Source organism: Mauremys reevesii, linkage group 8, assembly GCF_016161935.1.
Source record: "Mauremys reevesii isolate NIE-2019 linkage group 8, ASM1616193v1, whole genome shotgun sequence".
In the NCBI taxonomy this organism is placed as follows: domain Eukaryota; kingdom Metazoa; phylum Chordata; order Testudines; family Geoemydidae; genus Mauremys; species Mauremys reevesii.
In genome coordinates this window covers 65,227,513-65,247,112 of record NC_052630.1, presented here as the reverse complement: position 1 = coordinate 65,247,112, position 19,600 = coordinate 65,227,513, and the positions used below count along the sequence as shown (strand labels likewise).

Genomic DNA, 19,600 nt, shown 5'->3' with positions numbered 1-19,600 from the left:
TCTGAGGCCCAGCCCCCACTCACTCCAGCACCCTCCCTCTGTCGCCTGCTGTCCCCCACCGTCACTCACTTTCACTGGGCAAGGGGCCAGAAAGTAGGGGTTCAGGGTGTGTGTGTGGGGTTCTGGGCTGGGGCAGGGGATTGGGGTGTGGGAGGTGGTGAGGGCTCCAGCTGGGAGTGCAGGCTTTGGGGTGGGGCTGGGGATGAGGGGTTTTGGGTGCTGGAGGGGGCTCCGGGCTGTGACCAAAGGGATTGAAGTGTGAGAGCGGACCCAGGGCTGGGGGTGGGGGTTGGGGTGTGGGACGGGGTGCGGGCTCTAGCTGGGGGTGTGGGTTCTGGGATGGGGCCAGGGATGAGGGGTTTGGGGTAGGGGAGGGGGCTCAGGGCTGGGGCAGGGGGTTGGAGTGCGGGAGAGGGGTGCGGGGGTGCAGGCTCTGGGAGGTATTTTGGGTGGGGGAGGGGGTTCCGACCTGGGGCAGAGGGTTGCAGTGCGGGTGGGGGTGGGGGTGTGGGCTCTGTCCAGGCGGTGCTTACCTTAGGCAGCTCGCGGTCGGCGGCGCAGTGGGGCTAAGGCAGGCTCTCTGCCTGCCCTGACTCCACACTGCTCTTGGAAGCAGCTGGCATATCTGGCCCCTAGGCGAAGGCATGGCCAGGTGGCTCTGCATGGTGCACGCTGCCAGGATCTGCAGGCATCTCCCCTGCAGCTCCCATTGGCTGTGGTTCCCGGCCAATAGGAGCTGGGGAGCTGGCGCTTGGGGTGGGGCCAGTGCGTGGAGCCTCCCTGCCCCCTGTTCCTAGGGACTGCTGGGATATGTCGCCACTTCCGGGAGCCGGGAGAATCTGCCTTAGCCCCACTGTCCCACCGACTAGACTTTTAATGGCCTGGTCAGCGGTGCTGACCAGAGCCACCACGGTTCCTTTTCGACCTGGCATTCTGGACAAAAACCGAACGCCTGGCAACCCTGTGCTAGTAGCACATACCACCAGTAACACATAGCAACAGTGCTACAGGAGCTCCATTGGTTGATGTGGACTCTCAGAAACCTCACCACCTTCTGCTCCGAGGGCAAGGTACTTCAACATTGCTTCTCTAACATAAATACATACTAACATACATATTAAAACACCCTACCAAAACAAAACACTCCACTGCACACACAATTCTAGCCCTGGGGAGAGAAGAAGCCACATGTTTCAGATATTAGTCCTATCACTAATGCTCTGCTGGAAGGCACTAAGATATTACAGTGATGAGCATAGTATAAGAACCTATGTAGAATGCAACTGTGAGCTCCTGGGTGGAACTGAAATTGTTTGTTTTGACCTTTAAACCTCTAGATGGCTTGAGAATGAAACAGCCTAGGTTGGAAACAGCAGATGTGCTTGAACTGGAGCACCCTCTATTTAAACAGGAGGAATCTTCTATCAGGGTCTGAGGTCCCCTTATTGGAATTTTGCTTCCCCGTCAGCTTGGTTCACTACAGCACAGATTCACTGCAAAGTACATCTTTTTCATGGGGTTAGGTTGATAGGTGAGGATGTTCAATATTGTTTAAATGTGGATGGATACTTGTAATGGTAATTATAAAGCCAGACTACGCAGTTTACCAGGAGCACTCTGATTGCTTATAGCTGTTTCAGTAAATTTCAATAAATATATGTGGGCCATCCAGCATGGAGAGGAACAATTGTTCCTGGACATTGACCCCTCCATCCTTGTGTTAGTATCTGGCAACACCACAGATATCTTGCTAGATGTTCTGAAGCTGCCACAGGTGTCAAATGGGTGCAGGCAAGGGACCTTTCAGCAGTATCCCATCCCCTGCTGCCTCTACTCTCTCCTTATTGTGCTTATGCTCAGTGAAAAAATAGCATTCTTTTGCTCTTGTTTCCTACCTGCCTCCTAACATTCTTGCTTCCAAACATACACAATAGTACATATTAGGTACGTGGGCAGGAGGGCCAGTACTTCCAATGCAAATATGCAAACTCACTTATGAATAGCTGTATTCAGATGAATAATAACTCTTCCCAAATGTTCACATGAACAAAAACGTGTGACCTAAATGTTCTTGGACAAGTGAATAAAAGAGGACCTGATTAGGGTTAGATTTAATAGTGAGTTGGATTTTGTGAACTCATTCACAACTCTCTACTCACAACAACCAGCAGGCTTGAAGAGGAGTAGAGCAGCGTCGGCACACCCTCTCAACCTCATTAAAAGTCAATAGGTTCTGACAGGAGAATGGAAAAATAAGAAAAGAAAATTATTTTCCCCCTTTCAGCCAATGAAGGGTGTGGGGCTTCAGATTTATCAGACACAGCTAGCCAGAGGCTGAGCTGTTCCAATAATCTCAGCCTTTGTGCAGGTGGGAATCTCAGTAGCGAGGGGAGCAGGGGTGCTGGACTTCTCATCTGGGCATTTCCCCAGGATATTACTCTTGGGCTTCCCCATCTGATGTATTTGCCTCTGGTAATTAGGCCTTTAGCCGCTGGTCTAGTAGACATCTGAAAGATTTTTCTATCCCTAGGTTGGAGTGTGGGAATGGGACTTGGGAACTTGGATTCTTATCCAAGAACATAAGAACGGCCATAGAATGGCCAAAGGTCCATCTAGCCCAGTCTCCTGTCTTCCGACAGTGGCCAATGCCAGGTGCTCCAGAGGGAATGAACGGAACAGGTAATCAACAAGTGATCCATCCCCTGTCGCCCATTCCCAGCTTCTGGCAAACAGAGGCTAGGGACAACATTCCTACCCATCCTGACTAATAGCCATTGATGGATCTATCCTCCATTAATTTATCTAGTTCTTTTTTGAACCCTGTTATAGTCTTGGCCTTCACAACATCCTCTGGCAGGAGTTCCACAGGTTGACTGTGCGTTGTGTGAAGAAATACTTCCTTTTGTTTGTTTTAAACCTGCTGCCTATTAATTTCATTTGGTGAACCCCAGTTCTTGTGTTATGAGAAGGAATAAATAACGCTTCCTTATTTACTTTCTCCACACCAGTCATGATTTTATAGACCTCAATCATATCTCCCCTTGGTTGTCTCTTTTCCAAGCTGAAAAGTCCCAGTCCCATATATGAAAGCTGTTCCATAGCCCTAATAATTTTTGTTGCCCTTTTCTGAACCTTTTCTCATTCCAATATATCTTTTTTGAGATGGGGTGACCACATCTGCACACAGTATTCAAGATGTGGGTGTACCATGGATTTATACAGAGGCTGTATGATATTTTCTGTCTTATTATCTATCTCTTTCTTAATGATTCCCAACGTTCTGTTTGCTTTTTTTGACTGTCGCTGCACATTGAGTGGATGTTTTTAGAGAACTATCCACAATGACTCCAAGATCTCTTTCTTGAGTGGTAACAGCTAATTTAGACTCCATCATTTATATGTATATTTGGGATTATACTTTTCAGTGTGCATTACTTTGCATTTATCAACATTGTATTTCATCTGCCATTTTGTTGCCCAGTCGCCCAGTTTTGAGAGATCCTTTTGTAGCTCTTCGCAGTCTGCCTAGGACTTAACTGTCTTGGGTAGTTTTGTATTATCTGAAGATTTTGCCACCTCACTGTTTACCCCCTTTTCAAGATCATTTATAAATATTTTGAATAGGACTGGTCCCAATACAGACCCCTGGGGGACACCATTATTTACCTTTCTCCATTCTGAAAACTGACCATTTATTCCGACTCTTCGTTTCTTGTCTTTTAACTAGTTACCAGTCCATGAGAGGACCTTCCCTCTTAACCATGACAGCTTACTTCGCTTAAGAGCCTTTGGTGAGGGACCTCAAAGGCTTTCTGAAAATCTAAGTCCACTCTGTGCATTGGATCCCCCTTGTCCACACGCTTGTTGACCTCCCTTCCCCCAAAGAATTCTAGTAGATTGGTGAGGCATGATTTCCCTTTACAAAAACTATGGTGACTTTTCCTCAAAAAATGATGTTCATCTATATGTCTGACAGTTTTGTTCTTTACTGTAGTTTCAACTCATTTGCCTGGTACTGAAGTCAGGCTTACTGGCCTGTACTTGCCGGGATCACCTCTGGAGTCCTTTTAAAAAATTGGCGTCTCATTAGCTATCCTCCAGTCATCTGGTACAGAAGCTGATTTAAATGATAGGTTACAGACTACAGTCTGTAGTTCTACAATTTACATTTGAGTTCCATCAGAACTCTTGGGTGAATACCATCTGGTTCTGGCGATTTATTACTATTCTGATGTTGATTTACTCCACGACCTGTGATAAAACATCAGTGTCTCAGTTTCCCCATCTGTAAAATTGTGATAATACTTGCCAGACCTACTTCATAGGGGCATTTTAAGGGTTAATTAATATTTGTGAAACAGTTTGGAATAATGGATTTAAGAAACAAAAGAACTATTGCATTTTATTAAAAGGGGTTAAAAGCTCCAAAATAAAAGGCGGTATGTAGTCCTGTTTTGACTTTTGCTCAAAGTTAAGTTATGATGCTTGCACTTCATAAGTACATAACAATCAGTTTTCTAACCCATAGCTTAAATGGCATTATATGAGTCTGAAAGGAAAATGGATTCATTTTTGTATTCATGTATCTTGTGTTTACAAATAACCTGTGCATTGTAGGTAGATTTTAATTATTTTCCAATTTAATCAGTTATCATCTTGCCATCTTATCTGCAGTGGCTGGAAAAAAAGGCTCTTTTCACTTGATGTCATAACTGAAATAGAATTTTGAATATTGGATTTACTCCTTAAAAAAAGGTTGAAGTACTCAAAGGTTAAAAAGAATATTTAAATCTGAAAATATCTCAACATCGCAACCTACTATTGTTACGTAAAAATATACTTGCAGTTCCATAAATATGAAATAAAAGAATATTTTTAATAATCCAGTATCCTCAGTTTTGAGATACATTTTTGCACTTGCCAGAGAGCTTGACCCTCTCTTTAATATTAATGTTCTCTGACTGTAATACTCTGTTCCTTTGCCTCTGATTAATGCTGTCTGTCAATTATTTACAGATCCGGTGGTACTGTGGAAGTTCCCGGAGGACTTCGGAGACCAGGTTGGAAACATGAGATTGAACTTTTTTTTAATGTTAGAATAATAATAAAAAAAGCTCTCCTACTCAGCTATGGAAAGGCAGATGCTAATGATATCAGTGAGCAAGTCTTCAGCTGATGGACTGGTAATTAGAATGCATTTGTGACAAGAATATGCAATAGTAGTTTTGAAGCATTTTACCCATAGTAGTTCCTTTAATAGATTTCACATACATTATATTTCATATAATAAAAAGAATTTGAGGTTTTTTTATGGAGTTCTCTTTTTGTGTTGTTTAGGGTTGAAAATAAGGTACATTTCTCAACAGAGCTTTACAGTTAATCTTAATGAGACAAAAATTTGTCTCATAAAAGATATGTAAATAAACAAAAACATTTTGATATCTACTTTTAATATTGGACACTTTATGAATAATGTTGCCATAGTAGTTTACAGCTCAACATTTTTTATTGCTTTATAAAATTACTATACATTTTGCTTTGTAAGACAATTGATTTGCACATGCTAGTAATGGACAGTGGGGTAAACCACCTGATTATGCAAACACTGAAGCTCTAGTTTCTTATTATGAATTATTCTTAAAGGTAAACTTAGGTCCACTGTATCTAAAGGGTTATGTCCATACTTGATAACACTAATAGGAAGTTTATTAGTTAGGTACTCTGCTTAGATGGAGATAATATTTTTATTTGTAACCTTTTTTTAGTATTTCGCTATAATTTAGATGTATCTATTCTATTGAGACCATTTTTTATTTGCATAAAATGAGCTTATGTAGACACAGTTAATAGAAGAAGTGTTTCTGATGACAGAGAACACCTTCCTTTGCTTGCTTTCTTATATCCATATTGAGTCAACCGAGCATTGATAGTATCACCACAATAGATACTTAGAAATGTCTGCACAGTAGATTTTGATAAATTGGAGAAATGGTCTGAAATTAATAACACGAGATTCTGTAAAGACAGAAGGAAGATGGTTCAGGATTTAAAGGAATAGTTAGCTCACACTTTATATTTGTGTCTTTATCTAGTTGGGAGATTACCAGCAGTCAAGGGTCTAGAGCTTATAAGTGAGGGATAAATGGAATATGAGCAAAGTACACCATCATACCTTCTTAATCATATATTCTGCAAGTTTCAATAATACCTTTCATAGGAAAGAATGATTGTCCCTTTTCTGCTTTAAATTCAGAGGTTTTAGGAAGGACTCACTCAAAAGAGGTTAGAAATGAAGTATGAGGACAAGTTGGAATTTAATCAGTAGGTTGAGGGTTAGTCAGTGAACACTGGATGTTGAAATATGACTAGAAGATGAACTCTGCTGAAGACTGGAGGGAAACATGTAAGGGTGGAATGGATGTGGCCAACCGAATTTTAAAGGCATCTATCTGGAACCTGCCTTTGAACTCTGCACAGTCTGCATTCATACCCGTCCCACAATTTGGGGAAACTAATATTCTGGTATTATATCATCTTTCATGGAAAAAAGTAAATTTCAAATCCCCTTTCATGCAGAAGTTGCCTTGAAAATGTAAATTGATCAATAGGTTTTGAAAACAACAAGCTGCTGGGTTTTGCTTCTGCATGAAGGGTTTGATCCAACCAACCCATTGCAGTTAGTGGGAGCTTTCAATTGACCTCAGCAGGCTTTGGATGAAGCCTCAGAAGAGGAGCCTTGGAGGATCTAAATATCGTCCACTTGCACATTTCTATTTAGATCTAGTCAGAGCATCTGTAATGAAATAAAATAAAATATAAATTAAAGTTGTGTGTGTGTGTGTGTTGGAGGGGGGGGATTCACAAAATAATTCATGCATGTTTTTCTATCCATTTTCTAATCAGCTTTGCTTTAAAAGTAAAATGTTACTCAATTTTGAATGTATGCTAAGAAATCATCTTTCCTAAAATCCCTAGGCACTTGTGATAATAGTGAATTGGTTGCAGTTACAGAGAGTACAAAGAAGTGCTTTCTCCCATGTTGAATGCCTTGACAACTTATTGCCTTCTCTTGCCTTCACTTTTGTGGTACAGCAAAAACTTTCTCCTGCCTTTCTCACTTGCTCTGATTTTCTCCTCCTTCCTCTCTTTTTATGCTCTTCCTAATCTTTATTGCTTCTTTACATCTTTTTCATCATCTTGGCTTCACATTTTCTTTCCTACTAGCCCTATGAACAGTTTCCTATCTGGCCACTTCTGCAAATTCTTTCTGCACAGATCTTCTCACCAAAGTTGTCTCCAGGTCACTTTGCACCAGAACTATTTGGTTTTGGTTTGATTAAAAAGTCATTTCTTTGAGGCAGGAATTTTGTCGTCTTATTTATTTTGTAAAGCATTCTGCACATTTAGGGCGCCATGGAAATAATAGGCACACAATCTGAAAAAAATTCTGTCAGAGTAAAATGGTTAATTATAGTCACAGTTCGCTTATGTGGGAGGAAGATGGGCCAATGGTTAAGGCGCCAGCCCAGAACTCGCTCTGCCACAGACTTCCTGCGTGACTGTGAACAAATCAGTTTCTCTGTGCTAATTGTTTAAATGTCTGCAAAACTATTTATCTGGCAGACCAGGCAAAAACAAAACAACACAACCCCTCCCCCACTGAAGTGAAGAAAAATGGTTTTACTGATACTTTGACAATATGGATCTCAACACAGAATCATAGAAATGAAGAACTGGAGGGGACTGCCAGAGGCCATTTGGCCCAGCCCTCTGCTCAGTGGTGGGACCAAATACACTTACCCTATTCCAGCACTTAACTCTTTTCATTAAATGCTCTTCAGTTTGCCCATTTCTTTCTTAAAGTATGGTTCCCAAAACTGGACACAGTACTCCAGCTGAGGCCTCACCATTAGGGCAGGACAGTTACTTTCTTGGTCTTACATATAACACTCCTGTTAATACATCCCAGAATGATATTAGCCTTTTTAGCAACTGCATCACATTGTTGGCTCATATTCAATTTGTTATCCACTGTAATCCCCAGATCCTTTTCAGCAGTGCTACAGCCTAGCTGGTTATTCCCCATTTTGTAGTTGTGCATTTAATTTTTTCTTTCTAAGTGTAATATTTCGCACGTGTCTCTACTGCTATTTCATCTTGTCAATTTCAGACCAATTCTCCAATTTTTCCAGGTCCTTTTGAATTCTAGTCCTGTCCTCCAAAGTGCTTGCAAGAACCTCCCAGCTTGGTGTCATCTGCAGATTTTATGGGCATACTGTCCACACCATTATCCAACTTAATGAAAATATAGTACTGGACCCTGACAGATCCTTGTGTGGCACCACTCAATATGTCCTTCCAGTTTGACAGTGAACCACTGATAACTGTTTTTTTAGTGTGTTTTTTCAAGCAGTTTGTGCATCCATTTTATAGTAGTTTCCTCTAGACCACATTTCCCTATTTTGCTTATGAGAATGTCAAAAGCATTAATAAAATCTACATAAATCACTTCTGCTTCCTCACGTCTACTAGACCAGTAACCCTGTCAGAGAAGGAAATTTGGTTAGCTTGGCATGATTTTCACCTAGAGATTGGCTGTATACCGTTCAGTGAAGCTGAGCCCCAAGCAAGTTGTAGAGTGCAGTGCAATAGAAGACCTTTGTATGAAGAAACTAATCATATCATTGAGATGTCAGACAACTGTACAACTTATGCTGGAATTTCTCCTATGGAAAAGTAGTTTGACAGAGTTGGAGAAATTCTATTATAAGATATCTGGAAAGGTAGGGCACTGAAAAGACCTTTGTTAAAACAATGACACATCAGCACCAATTGTATATTATTCTTCCATGCACACAGTAACAAACATGGTCACAAAACACAGTAAAGGAATGAGATGACAAAAGTCTCAACATCAGTATAGAAAGATGAAAGATGCTAAACTAATTTAAGCTAGCAAGCAAATAGAAGACACAAATGCTTAAGCTGGGATGCTCTAGTAGGCAATAAGGAAATGACAATTAAAAAGTTAATTGATTAATCTAATACTGAAGTTAAACTAGAAAGATCATGACCAATTCACTGACTGAAGTAGAAGTAAGGTAGCATCAAACGAGGAAACAGTTGTCTTTCGGTTTTGGGAACTGTAGATAGAAAATGTATCGTGGGATGAAAATACAAATTTCAGTTAAGTTTATTCATTTAGGAAGAATACTCTGCTACCCCTTTTGCCATAGTATTTACATATTTATTTGGTGAAGGAGGTTTGGTGAAAGATGTCATCAGTTTCAGAAGTACAATAATGGTTGCAAACAAATTATTTTTGCCCACTACAACCTTTCACCCATTAATAAATTTGTTCATTTAATTATCTCTTGAGAGAAAATCAAACTTCTTTCAATTGAATTTCCAGTATTGAAAGTATTTCTCTTGTATTTTGCACCATGACCCCCTTCTCACAACAAAAATTACTATATGACCCCAGGATGGGGGGGCCCAAAGTCTGAGCCTGCCCGAGCCCCGCTGTCTCAGGTGGGAAGGCCAAAGCTCAAGGGCTTCAGCCCAAGGGGGGGGGGAGAGGGCCTGTAACCTGAGCCCTGACACCCAGGGCTGAAGCTATTGTGCTCGGGCTCAGGCTTTGGTCCTGGGACCCTGCAAATCTAATGCCAGCCCTGGCAACACCATTAAAATGGGGTTGCGACCCACTTTGGTGTCCTGACCCACAGTTTGAGTACCACTACTCTAAAAAAGTCAATGACATCACATTTTGTTTTACAGTCTTTTGAAGCAATACAAAAGGCCAGATCTTCAGCTGATGTCAATCACTGATCTATGCTAGTTGAGGATCTTGCACAGTATCTTTATTTTGTTAACCTTTAAATTTAAGACTTCTTATGCTGTCATCACTACCTGTGTACACACTGTGCACCCATGCAAGGGTCAAGTTAGGCAGAATCTGGTCTTCAGGACCTATATTGTACTTTTAGGTAGAATAGCCTCGAATGGCTAATTTAGTCTGCTGCTTGTAGAAACACTCTCTTTGGATGCTTGAACTGAGCACAAGTAGATCTCCAGTTTGCCTGGTTACCTCAGCAAACTCAGAACTGTGTGAATGGCAGCTGGCGGGTGGGTAATCTTAAATTTTAGGTGGATAATACATTTTGTACATCTATGCATGCACACCCCATTCTACAGTCCGATTACATTCAAAACTCCCACTGAATTCAGTGGCAATTATGTGACAAGAGACTGAATATTTGGGTCTGTGTTTTAGCCATTAGAATTCATACTTCTTCTTCAAGTGCTGTCCCTGTGGGTGCTCCACTCCAGGTGACAGTGTGTCCTGGCAATGTTGATTGGAGATCTTTGGTAGCAGTGCTGGTCAGGACGCACGCGCTCAGCTGTTGTCTTGTGGTGGTGTTAGGGTCTGTCTGTGCGCATGCGTCCCGCACCCCCTCATTCCTTCTCAGCCATCCTGGGCTGAAGACGGGACTCAGGGAAATGCTGAACCTCTTCCCCTGGTCACTGAAGGAAACAAGTAGAAATAGTTAGCTAGAAATATCCCAGTTCTTTCCCTTCCTTTAGAATAGTCATTCATTATTCGTTAGTTTAAAAAACAAAACAAAAACAAACAAACTTTTTTTCTCTCAAGTTTGTCTCCTACTGAGACTTTCCCCCCAGGCAGTCATAGCTTCGTGATGCCAGGATCCTCTGGATTCAAAAAATGTGGGTCCTGCAATAAGTCTATGCCGCAGTCTGATGGACACTCACTGTGTGTGAAGTGTCTAGGTGAGACACACGTTCCTGCAAAGTGTGTTCATTGTAATAGCCTGAAATCCAGGGCTCGCTGCGACAGAGACCTGTATCTGAAAGCTCCTCATGGAGAAATCCCTGCAACCACCAGCGAAGAAGGGCACAAGTAAACCCTCTCCCTCACGCTCCCCTACCAGGTCGGAATCGATCAGGAGCACAGTTTCACCCTCTCCTGTGAAGAGGCAGGAAGCCCCAATCTCTCCACACAAGGACCTAAATAAACAAAAAAAGTCTCCAGCGAAGTCACTTCCTTCTGTGCTGACAGCACCAAAGACTGGCACAGACGACTGCCCCAGCACCTCAGGCATGGTGCACACGGGGTGCAGAAACAAGGACTTGACCCCCACAGTGGGCAGCTTTCCTTGGTACCGAAGCTACTGGCACTGCGGACGGACTCGGTACTGGCTGCGTGGTCCACCCTGGTGCTGACAAGACCATCGGCACTGAGACCAACAATAACCCCCGCTGTGGATGTGCCACCACTGGATGGCACTTAAATGTGGCCGTCAGTGCCCTCTAAGGCTAAACAGAAATCTCTGCGGACATCAGCTCACTCTCCAAGACCCTTGGCACTGCAACCCACGGCGCAGCAACAATTCTTAAACCATGCTGACATCTCCATGGCCCCAGAGCCTGACTCTCCTCTCCTCAGCACCAAGCGTGCACTCTTTGATCAGCCACTTACACCACCTGACCTGGTCACACTCACTGACAGTGAGAATGACATACCACAGCAGGCAGAGTTTTCCCCACCTGGCTCTCCTCCACCGCCAGAGCCACACCTATTTCAAGGCATGGTACCTCACAAGAACCCGCCTCAGTTTCCCTGTTTTGTCCCCCCATGGGCGGGGCCCCACATTTCATACTCTATGCAATGGCCACAGTGGTATCCATTGTCTGTCTGTGATACCAGTCATTCTCGAGGACCCTTCACCAGACCGCGGACCTGGTCTGCACCTCTTTCTACACCTCCATCCAGCTCCATCTACATCCAGAGCTCCTGAGCCCCCTCTCGAAGAAGTGGGCTATGAACCTTTCTCTGAATCATCCTATCATAATTCTCTGTCAGCTGCAGATGAAGCTCTGATGCCACTACCACCATAGAATGTAGATGATTTTAAGCAGTTCCAGGAACTTTTTAACAGGTTGGCACTCAGCCAGGACATTCCATTGGAGGACGTGCAGGAGACACAACACAGACTCCTGAAAATCCTCCAACCCTGTGCGCCATCAAAGATCACACTACCTATAAATGAGGCCCTACTGGAATCCCTGACACTATATGGCAGAGCCCTGCCTCCATCCCACCAACATGTAAAAGGGCTGAACATAGACTTCTTATTTTCCCACCCACAGCCCAACTCTCTTTTGATTGAGGCAGTGACCCACAGAACAAAGCAACCACAATACTGGCCCACACTGCAAGATAAGGACCTCTTGGGCCGCAAGGTTTACACCTCCTCCACTCTGAAATTCAGAATTGCAAATTACTCCGCCCTCCTCCCAAGCTATGACTATGACAATTACAACAAGTTTTTTTGAATTTACCTCCCATATCCCAGAGGACAGAAGATCAGATTTAAAATCAGTCCTCGTCAAAGGTCAACTGGTGTCTAAAATGGAGCTACAAGCATTCCTGGACATGGCAGACACAGCAGCCCATACTACTGCCCGTGGTAGTGACATGCAGGTCTTCCTGGCTGTCTTTATCTGGCATCCCTAAAGACCTGCAAACCAAAGTGGAGGACCTTCCCTTTGATAAGGATAAACTTTTTTCCAAAAAAACCGATGAAATCCTTTACACCATGAAAGACTCCAAGGCCACTCTGCGCATACTGGAGATATATCCTTCCCTCCTCAGGAGGCAATGGTATCAACCTTATCAGAGGCCCCGCGCACAACAATATCACCGGCCCCAGTCTAAACCATATGATAATGGGGGGAACCGCAACAGACCTCCCAGGCACAGACAAAACCAAGCGCAACTAACTACATCCCACATGTCGGGAAACAAACAACAATTTTGAAGCCTTGGTCGGGGGGTCTGCACGAGCATCCTTGGCACCACCGCCTGCTTGCCCATTTGGCCACCGCCTCCAGTTTTTCCACTATATCTGGCAACTGGTCACACAGGACCGCTGGGTCCGGGAAATAGTACAATCGGGCTACTCCATCCCTTTCATTTCATGCCCACCTACCTTTCCCCCTTCTCCGTTACTCTTCAGGGACCCGTCTCATGAGCACCTACTTCAAGCAGAGGTGACTCATCTTCTACAGCTAGGTGCAGTGGAACCTGTACCAGCACAACATTAGGGAAAAGGGTTTTACTCTCACTATTTTCTGACCCAGAAGAAAGGTGGAAGATGGTGACCTAGACTAGACCTACGAAGACTGAACAAATTCGTACGCGTACAAAAATTCAAGATAGTCACATTCGGCACAATAATACCTGTTCTGGAACAAGGGGACTGGTTCTCAGCCCTCGACCTACAGGATTCCTATTTTCATATATTTATTCACCTGGCCCACAGACGCTTTCTGCGATTCACAGTAGGGAATGACCACTTCCAATATAGAGTGCGACCCTTCGGACTCTCCATAGCACCGAGAGTGTTCTCCAAGACTCTCACAGTAGTGGTGGCCCACATACACAAACATGGAATTATACTTTTCCCTTACCTAGACAACTGCCTTATCAAAGGCCGATCATATGAAGAGACATTAGAGGCCATTTGTTTTACCATCTCCTTCTTCCACAGTCTAGGCCTGCAAATAAACTTCCAAAAATCCACCCTGATATCCACACAGCAAATCGAGTTCATCGGAGCTCATCTGGACTCAATTTTGACCAGAGCCTCACTTCTATACACTGGATTCCTCACCATCACACCTCTCATACACTCGTTATCTGTTTGCCCCAAAGTAGAGGCAAGAACATGCCTGCAGCTTCTTGGCCACATGGCGGCCACCACCTTCGTGATCAAATATGCCAGACTGCATATGAGGTGCCTTGAGGGTTGGGTCAGCTCCATATAAAAACCCAGCAGGCACAGCCTCCACATGATTCTAACTCCTCCAGCAAAGGTATTAGTCTCCCTACAATGGTGGACAAAAATGGGAAATGTATGCATGGGCGTCCCCTTCCATCAAAATTCCCCTGTGCTCATGCTCATGACAGGTGCTTCCCGGATAGGCTAGGGAGTGCACATGGGAGATAACACAACACAAGGCAGATGGTCCCTGTCAGAGGCGCGTCCACACATAAATCTTCTAGAGCTCAGAGCAGTCAGATATGCCTGCCTCCACTTTCTGCCAATCATAAGGAACACATCTTTTCGGGTCTTGACAGACAATATAGCATGCATGTTCTACATCAACAGATGGGGGAAAGGCGGGAGGGTGGGGGTAAGGGCATGATCACGCTCTCTGTGCACAGAAGCCATCCAGCTATGGAATTGGTGCATACAACATTGCATAGAGATCATTGCTTCCTACCTGCCTGGGTGTCAGAACACTACCACAGACACACTCAGCAGACAGTTCTCACAAGAACACAAATGGGAATTACACCCCTCAATACTGTGACAGCTCTTCTCCCACTGGGGCACCCGTCTTTAGATCTGTTTACCACAACACAAAACCGCAAATGCCATTTATTCTGCTCCAGAGCGGGACTTGGGACGGCATACCTCGGAGACGCGTTCCTCATTCCGTGGAGCAAGACACTTATGTATGCTTTCCCACTGGTCCCACTGATACACAGAGTCTTGCACAAGATCAAAGAGAACAAGGCCAGGATCATACTTATTGCCCCAGCCTGGCCCAGACAGACATGGTATCCTTACCTGCCGTGCATGTCCATCTGCCCTCCAAGAACTCTTCCCAACACAGCAGATCTGCTCTCCCAGGGCAATGGTCGGATTCTCCATCAACAACTGCAGAATCTCCATCTGATGGCCTGGTTCCAAACACACAAACTTGCTTGTTCAGAGCAGCTCCAGCATGTCCTCCTGCATAGTAGATAAGACTCCACTCATAAGACTTATCTGCAAAAGTAGAAATGGTTCTCCATATGGTGCTCCAACAGAAACTTCCCACCCTGCACCGTGCCTCTCCCTGATATCTTGGACTACCTCTTACAACTAAAAAACGATGGACTAATGCTCAGCTCTATCAGAGTACACCTTGTGGCAGTTAATACCTTCCATGACACTCTGGACGCGTTTTCAGTTTTCACCCACCCCACCATAAAACGCTTCCTTACGGGCCTTCAAAACATTTACTCTGAGATTCACCTACCCACAGCTACCTGGAATCTGAACCTAGTTCTCCGGTGTCTCATGAAAACTCCCTTTGAACCACTGGCTACCTCCTCCATACTACACATGTCCATGAAAGTGGCTTCCTTAGTTGCCATAATGTCGGCAAGAAGGGTTGGGGAAATAAGCACACTAATGGCCTACCCTCCCTACACAATTTTCCTTAAAGACAAGATTGATGCGACTCCATCCCAAATTTCTTACCAAGGTGGCGTCCACCTTCCATCTCAATCAGCCAATACACCTACCTGCATTCTACCCCAAACCTCATAAGAACCCACAGGAAGTGGCATTACATACTCTTGATATCAGACATGCAATTGCCTTTTATTTGGACAGAACTAAGGCATTCTGTAAATCACCTATACTATTCGTGTCCACTACTGAACGATCGAAGGGTGCTGCTATTTCCAAGCAACAACTCTCCAAGTGGATAGCCAAAGGCATTAGGTCCTGCTATTAAACCCAGAATGCTTAACCCCCCAAGGGCATAGAACACACTCTACTAATGCGCTGTCAACATCCGTTGCATTCCTGAAAAAATACCTATTACCGACATATGCAAGGCGGCTACATAGGCATCAGACCACACATTCGCCAAACATTACGCTATCACACAGGCCACTACGGCAGATACCATAGTAGGACACACAGTACTGTCTAGCGTTATCAATGATGCAACTCCAGAGTCCCACCAACCATAGTGGGTACTGCTTCACATTCACCTGGAGTGGAGCACCCACAGGGACAGCACTTGAAGAAGAAGAGAAGGTTACTCACCTTGTGCAGTTACTGAGATTCTTCGAGATGTGTGTCCCTGTGGGTGCTCCACTATTTACCTTCCTCCCCTCTACTTTGAAGTGCAAATCAGACGACTCTACGGTAAAGAAGGAACTGAGGGGGTACAGGATGCGTGCGCACAGACAGACCCTAATGACACTGCGAGACAACACCTGAGCATGTGCGTCCTGACCAGGCACTGCTACCAAAGATCTCTGATTAATGGCACCAGGACGCACCATCATCTGAGTGGAGCACCCACAGGGGGACACATCTAGAAGAAACTCAGTTACTGCAAGGTGAGTAACCTTCTCTTCTGTTTTGTTATGAACAATTTTGTTGAAAAAAATACAATAGTTCTATTTCAAAGTGCTTTTAAAAAAACCCAAAAAACTCCACCAAAACAAACCCCCCCCTCCCAATCCTGTATAATTGTTTAAAAACAAAAAGGGTATCCCTGGCAGAAAATGTAGTAATGCCTTGGTGCAGCACTAAACCCCAGTAACTGGACAGACTATGGAGGAAATCTGGTTCCACTGAAGTCACTGACAAAACTATTATTGATATCAATGGGGTCAGGATTTAATTCGCAAGTTTTTCCCCAAGCAGCTTTATTCCTGGTTGTCCCTTTAATAAACCGAAAACTCATTGAGAGTGCTCCTATCATAACATCATCAAATGACAGTTTCCCTTGGCAAAGATGTCGAGCTTCCTGCAGGTCATTTTGGGAGTTGCAATTCAGTTCCCCCTAGGAATATTAGAAACAACAGCATGGCACCGATGAAATAGAGAATTGATACGTATTCTGTATAGCTAGTCAGCCAAATAGCAGAAGGATGACACATTTTTTAAATCAGATTTCAGACCGTTATAATGCCTGCTTTTTTAATAATAGTTGGCCTAAGAGGTTGGCATAAGCCCTGAAGAGTAAGGTTTAATATCCCTTCCAAAGTTATCATAATTAATTATAATAACTCTAGATATTCTTGGTATCCATATGAATATCTGATCCCTTTTTGAATCTTACTAAGTTCTTGGTCCATGGTATAGTATATGCGTTGTCTGAAAAAATATTTTATTTTATCAGTCTTTAGTTTGTCACTTTTTAATTTAATTTCTTGCTCCCCTTGTTGCACGACAGGGAAGTTTCTGATCTACCTTCTCTAGACCTTCTTAATTATATTGTATAGTTTTATCATGTCCTCTCTTATTCATGTCCTTACTAAGGTAAACAATTCCAACCATTTCAGTCTCTGCATGTGAGAGCTTTTCCATGCCCTTGCTCATTCTTGTTATCATTCACTAAAACCTCTCTAATTCTAATATCCTTTTTGAGATGGGGTGATCAGTAATATGCACACTATTCTATATGAGGCTGCACAACTGATTTACATAAAGGAATTCTAATAGTCTTTGTGTTATTGACTGTCCCATTTCTTAGGTATCCTAACATCCTTTCCAGTTGTGATACATTTAGTCAATGTCTGATTTCTGTGGTATAACAGATGTCTGTTGTAGTGGTTCAATCCTGCCAAGTGCTGAGCTTTCTGGCCCTGATCCAGCAATGCACTTAAATTCATGCTTAACTTTGGACATGTGAGTAGTTCCATTGAGGTAAATGGGATGACATCTGTCTTGAAAATTGAGCACATGCTTAAGTGCGCTGCTGGATCACAGCCAGATTGCTCTGCATCTTGCACCTAGTCCTTGGTGTCTGGAAGTATCAATGAAATCAGCAGTAATAGAGACCAGAGCAACGTGGAGGAGAAAATATTGTTTTCTGACTTAAATAATAATACAAGTTCTATAAAAGTACAAGTGCTATAAAAAGCTGAATTTGGTTTTCAGAAGACAAATTTGTGTTCTGGACAATGAACATTGAGTCGTGAAATTCAGTGACATATAAAAGAGAGACAGAGTGGGTGAGGTACTGTCTTTTATTGGATCAATTTCTGTTGGTGAAAGAGACAAGCTTTTGAGCTTACACTGAGCTCTTCTTCAGGTCTGTGTAAGCTTGAAAGCTTGTTTCTTTCACCATCAGATAAAAGATAAAAGATTTTACTGCACCCACCTTGTCTCTCTAATATCCTGAGACCAACACAGCTACAAGAACACTGCAAACAATAATATATAAAAGACAGCTGTAATAGGCTTGAAATACCAGCTTCTCACCTGTGAGACCAACACAAGCCCAGGATATCAGGTGGTCTGTACTTCTGTCAAGGCTGCAGAGATGATACGAGGAGATGCATCTCACTATCTTTCTGCCCTTCATTCTTCTGGACTGATGAGGCATTAAATGCTCCTTTCTCATGCTCATGGGAAATACAAGGGTGTTTGCTTCAGAGATGCAACAAATCTTTGTTTTTTTTACTTTGGTCAACCAATCTGAAAGGGGAATTTAAGCTACTGATACTGCTCTTATGCTGGTGAGTTGATGGTGTTTTTGTTATCTGGAGAATATTTGTGTCTATGGATTTGAGATTAAGGGTATGTCTACAGAGCAAAGAAAAACCCAGAGTTGGCCCATGCCAGTTGACTTGGACTCGTGGAGCCCAGGCTGTGGGGCTGTTTAATTGCTGTGTAGACTTCTGCACTTGGGTTGGAGCCTGGGCTCTAGAGCCCTGCAGAGTGTGAGGGTAACAGAGCTCTGGTTCAAGCCCAAACCCAAACCCAAGCCCAGCAATGAAACAGCCCCACAGCATGAGCCCTGTGAGTCCGAGTTGGCGAGCACAAGTCAGCTGTGGGTTTTTCTTTGCTGTGTAGACATACTCTGAATGTGTCAAATATGGGTCTCTGCTTAACCTTGAAAGTGTTCTTTTATTTAAATGGTACTGTCACTGCAACGTTTACAGAAATTTAGGAACTTGCTGAACTTGATCAGCATATGGTACCAGCTAGCCTCATTTCTACCAGCTCTTTTGTTATTTTGTTATTGTTATAGGTCTTAATGACAGTTGCAAGCCATAGTTCTGGATGTAGGGGTTAGTCCACCCTGGGAAGAATCATGACTGGTGTGGAGAAAGTAAATAAGGAAGTGTTATTTACTCCTTCTCATAACACAAGAACCAGGGCTCACCAAATGAAATTAATAGGCAGCAGGTTTAAAACAAACAAAAGGAAGTATTTCTTCACACAACGCACAGTCAGCCTGTGGAACTCCTTGCCAGAGGATGTTATGAAGGCCAAGGCTATAACAGGGTTAAAAAAAGAACTAGATAAGTTCATGGAGGATAGGTCCATCAATGGCTGTTAGTCAGGATGGGCAGGAATGGTGTCCCTAAGCCTCTGTTTGCCAGAAGCTGGGAATGAGCGACAGGGGATGGATCACTTGATGATTACCTGTTCTGTTCATTCCCTCTGGAGCACCTGGCATTGGCCACTGTCAGAAGACAGGATACTGGGCTAGATGGACCTTTGGTCTGACCTAGTATGGCCGTTCTTATGTTCTAACTTACAGCCTTAAGTGACATCCAGGAAAATGCTTGGTCCAACTCAGATAATAGCAATGTTCTGCCTGCTAGCTAAACCCTGCTGAGGTTAAGGTAGATAATTTCCTATGAATTGCTGGCTCCTTAACTTCATTTATGGCTGAAAAGCATCTAATATTTATTAAGTCAAAAGGACTTAAGGAAAAATTATTAAGAAACTGTGTGTGTAAGTAAGGAATGCTTTTATTTTTCTTTCAT

The 19,600-nt window shown here is 43.4% G+C and overlaps 1 protein-coding gene across 2 annotated transcripts in view; it reads left to right on the top strand.

Annotated features, from left to right (window-relative positions):
* DENND1B (DENN domain containing 1B) overlaps window positions 1-19,600 on the top strand; it is a 253,203-nt gene that overhangs the window by 71,731 nt on the left and 161,872 nt on the right. For both annotated transcript variants that reach the window (XM_039484997.1, XM_039484996.1), the window contains exon 3: window positions 5,017-5,060. In XM_039484997.1, the coding sequence (XP_039340931.1) occupies window positions 5,017-5,060 (44 nt within the window). The remainder of the gene's footprint in view (window positions 1-5,016; window positions 5,061-19,600) is intronic.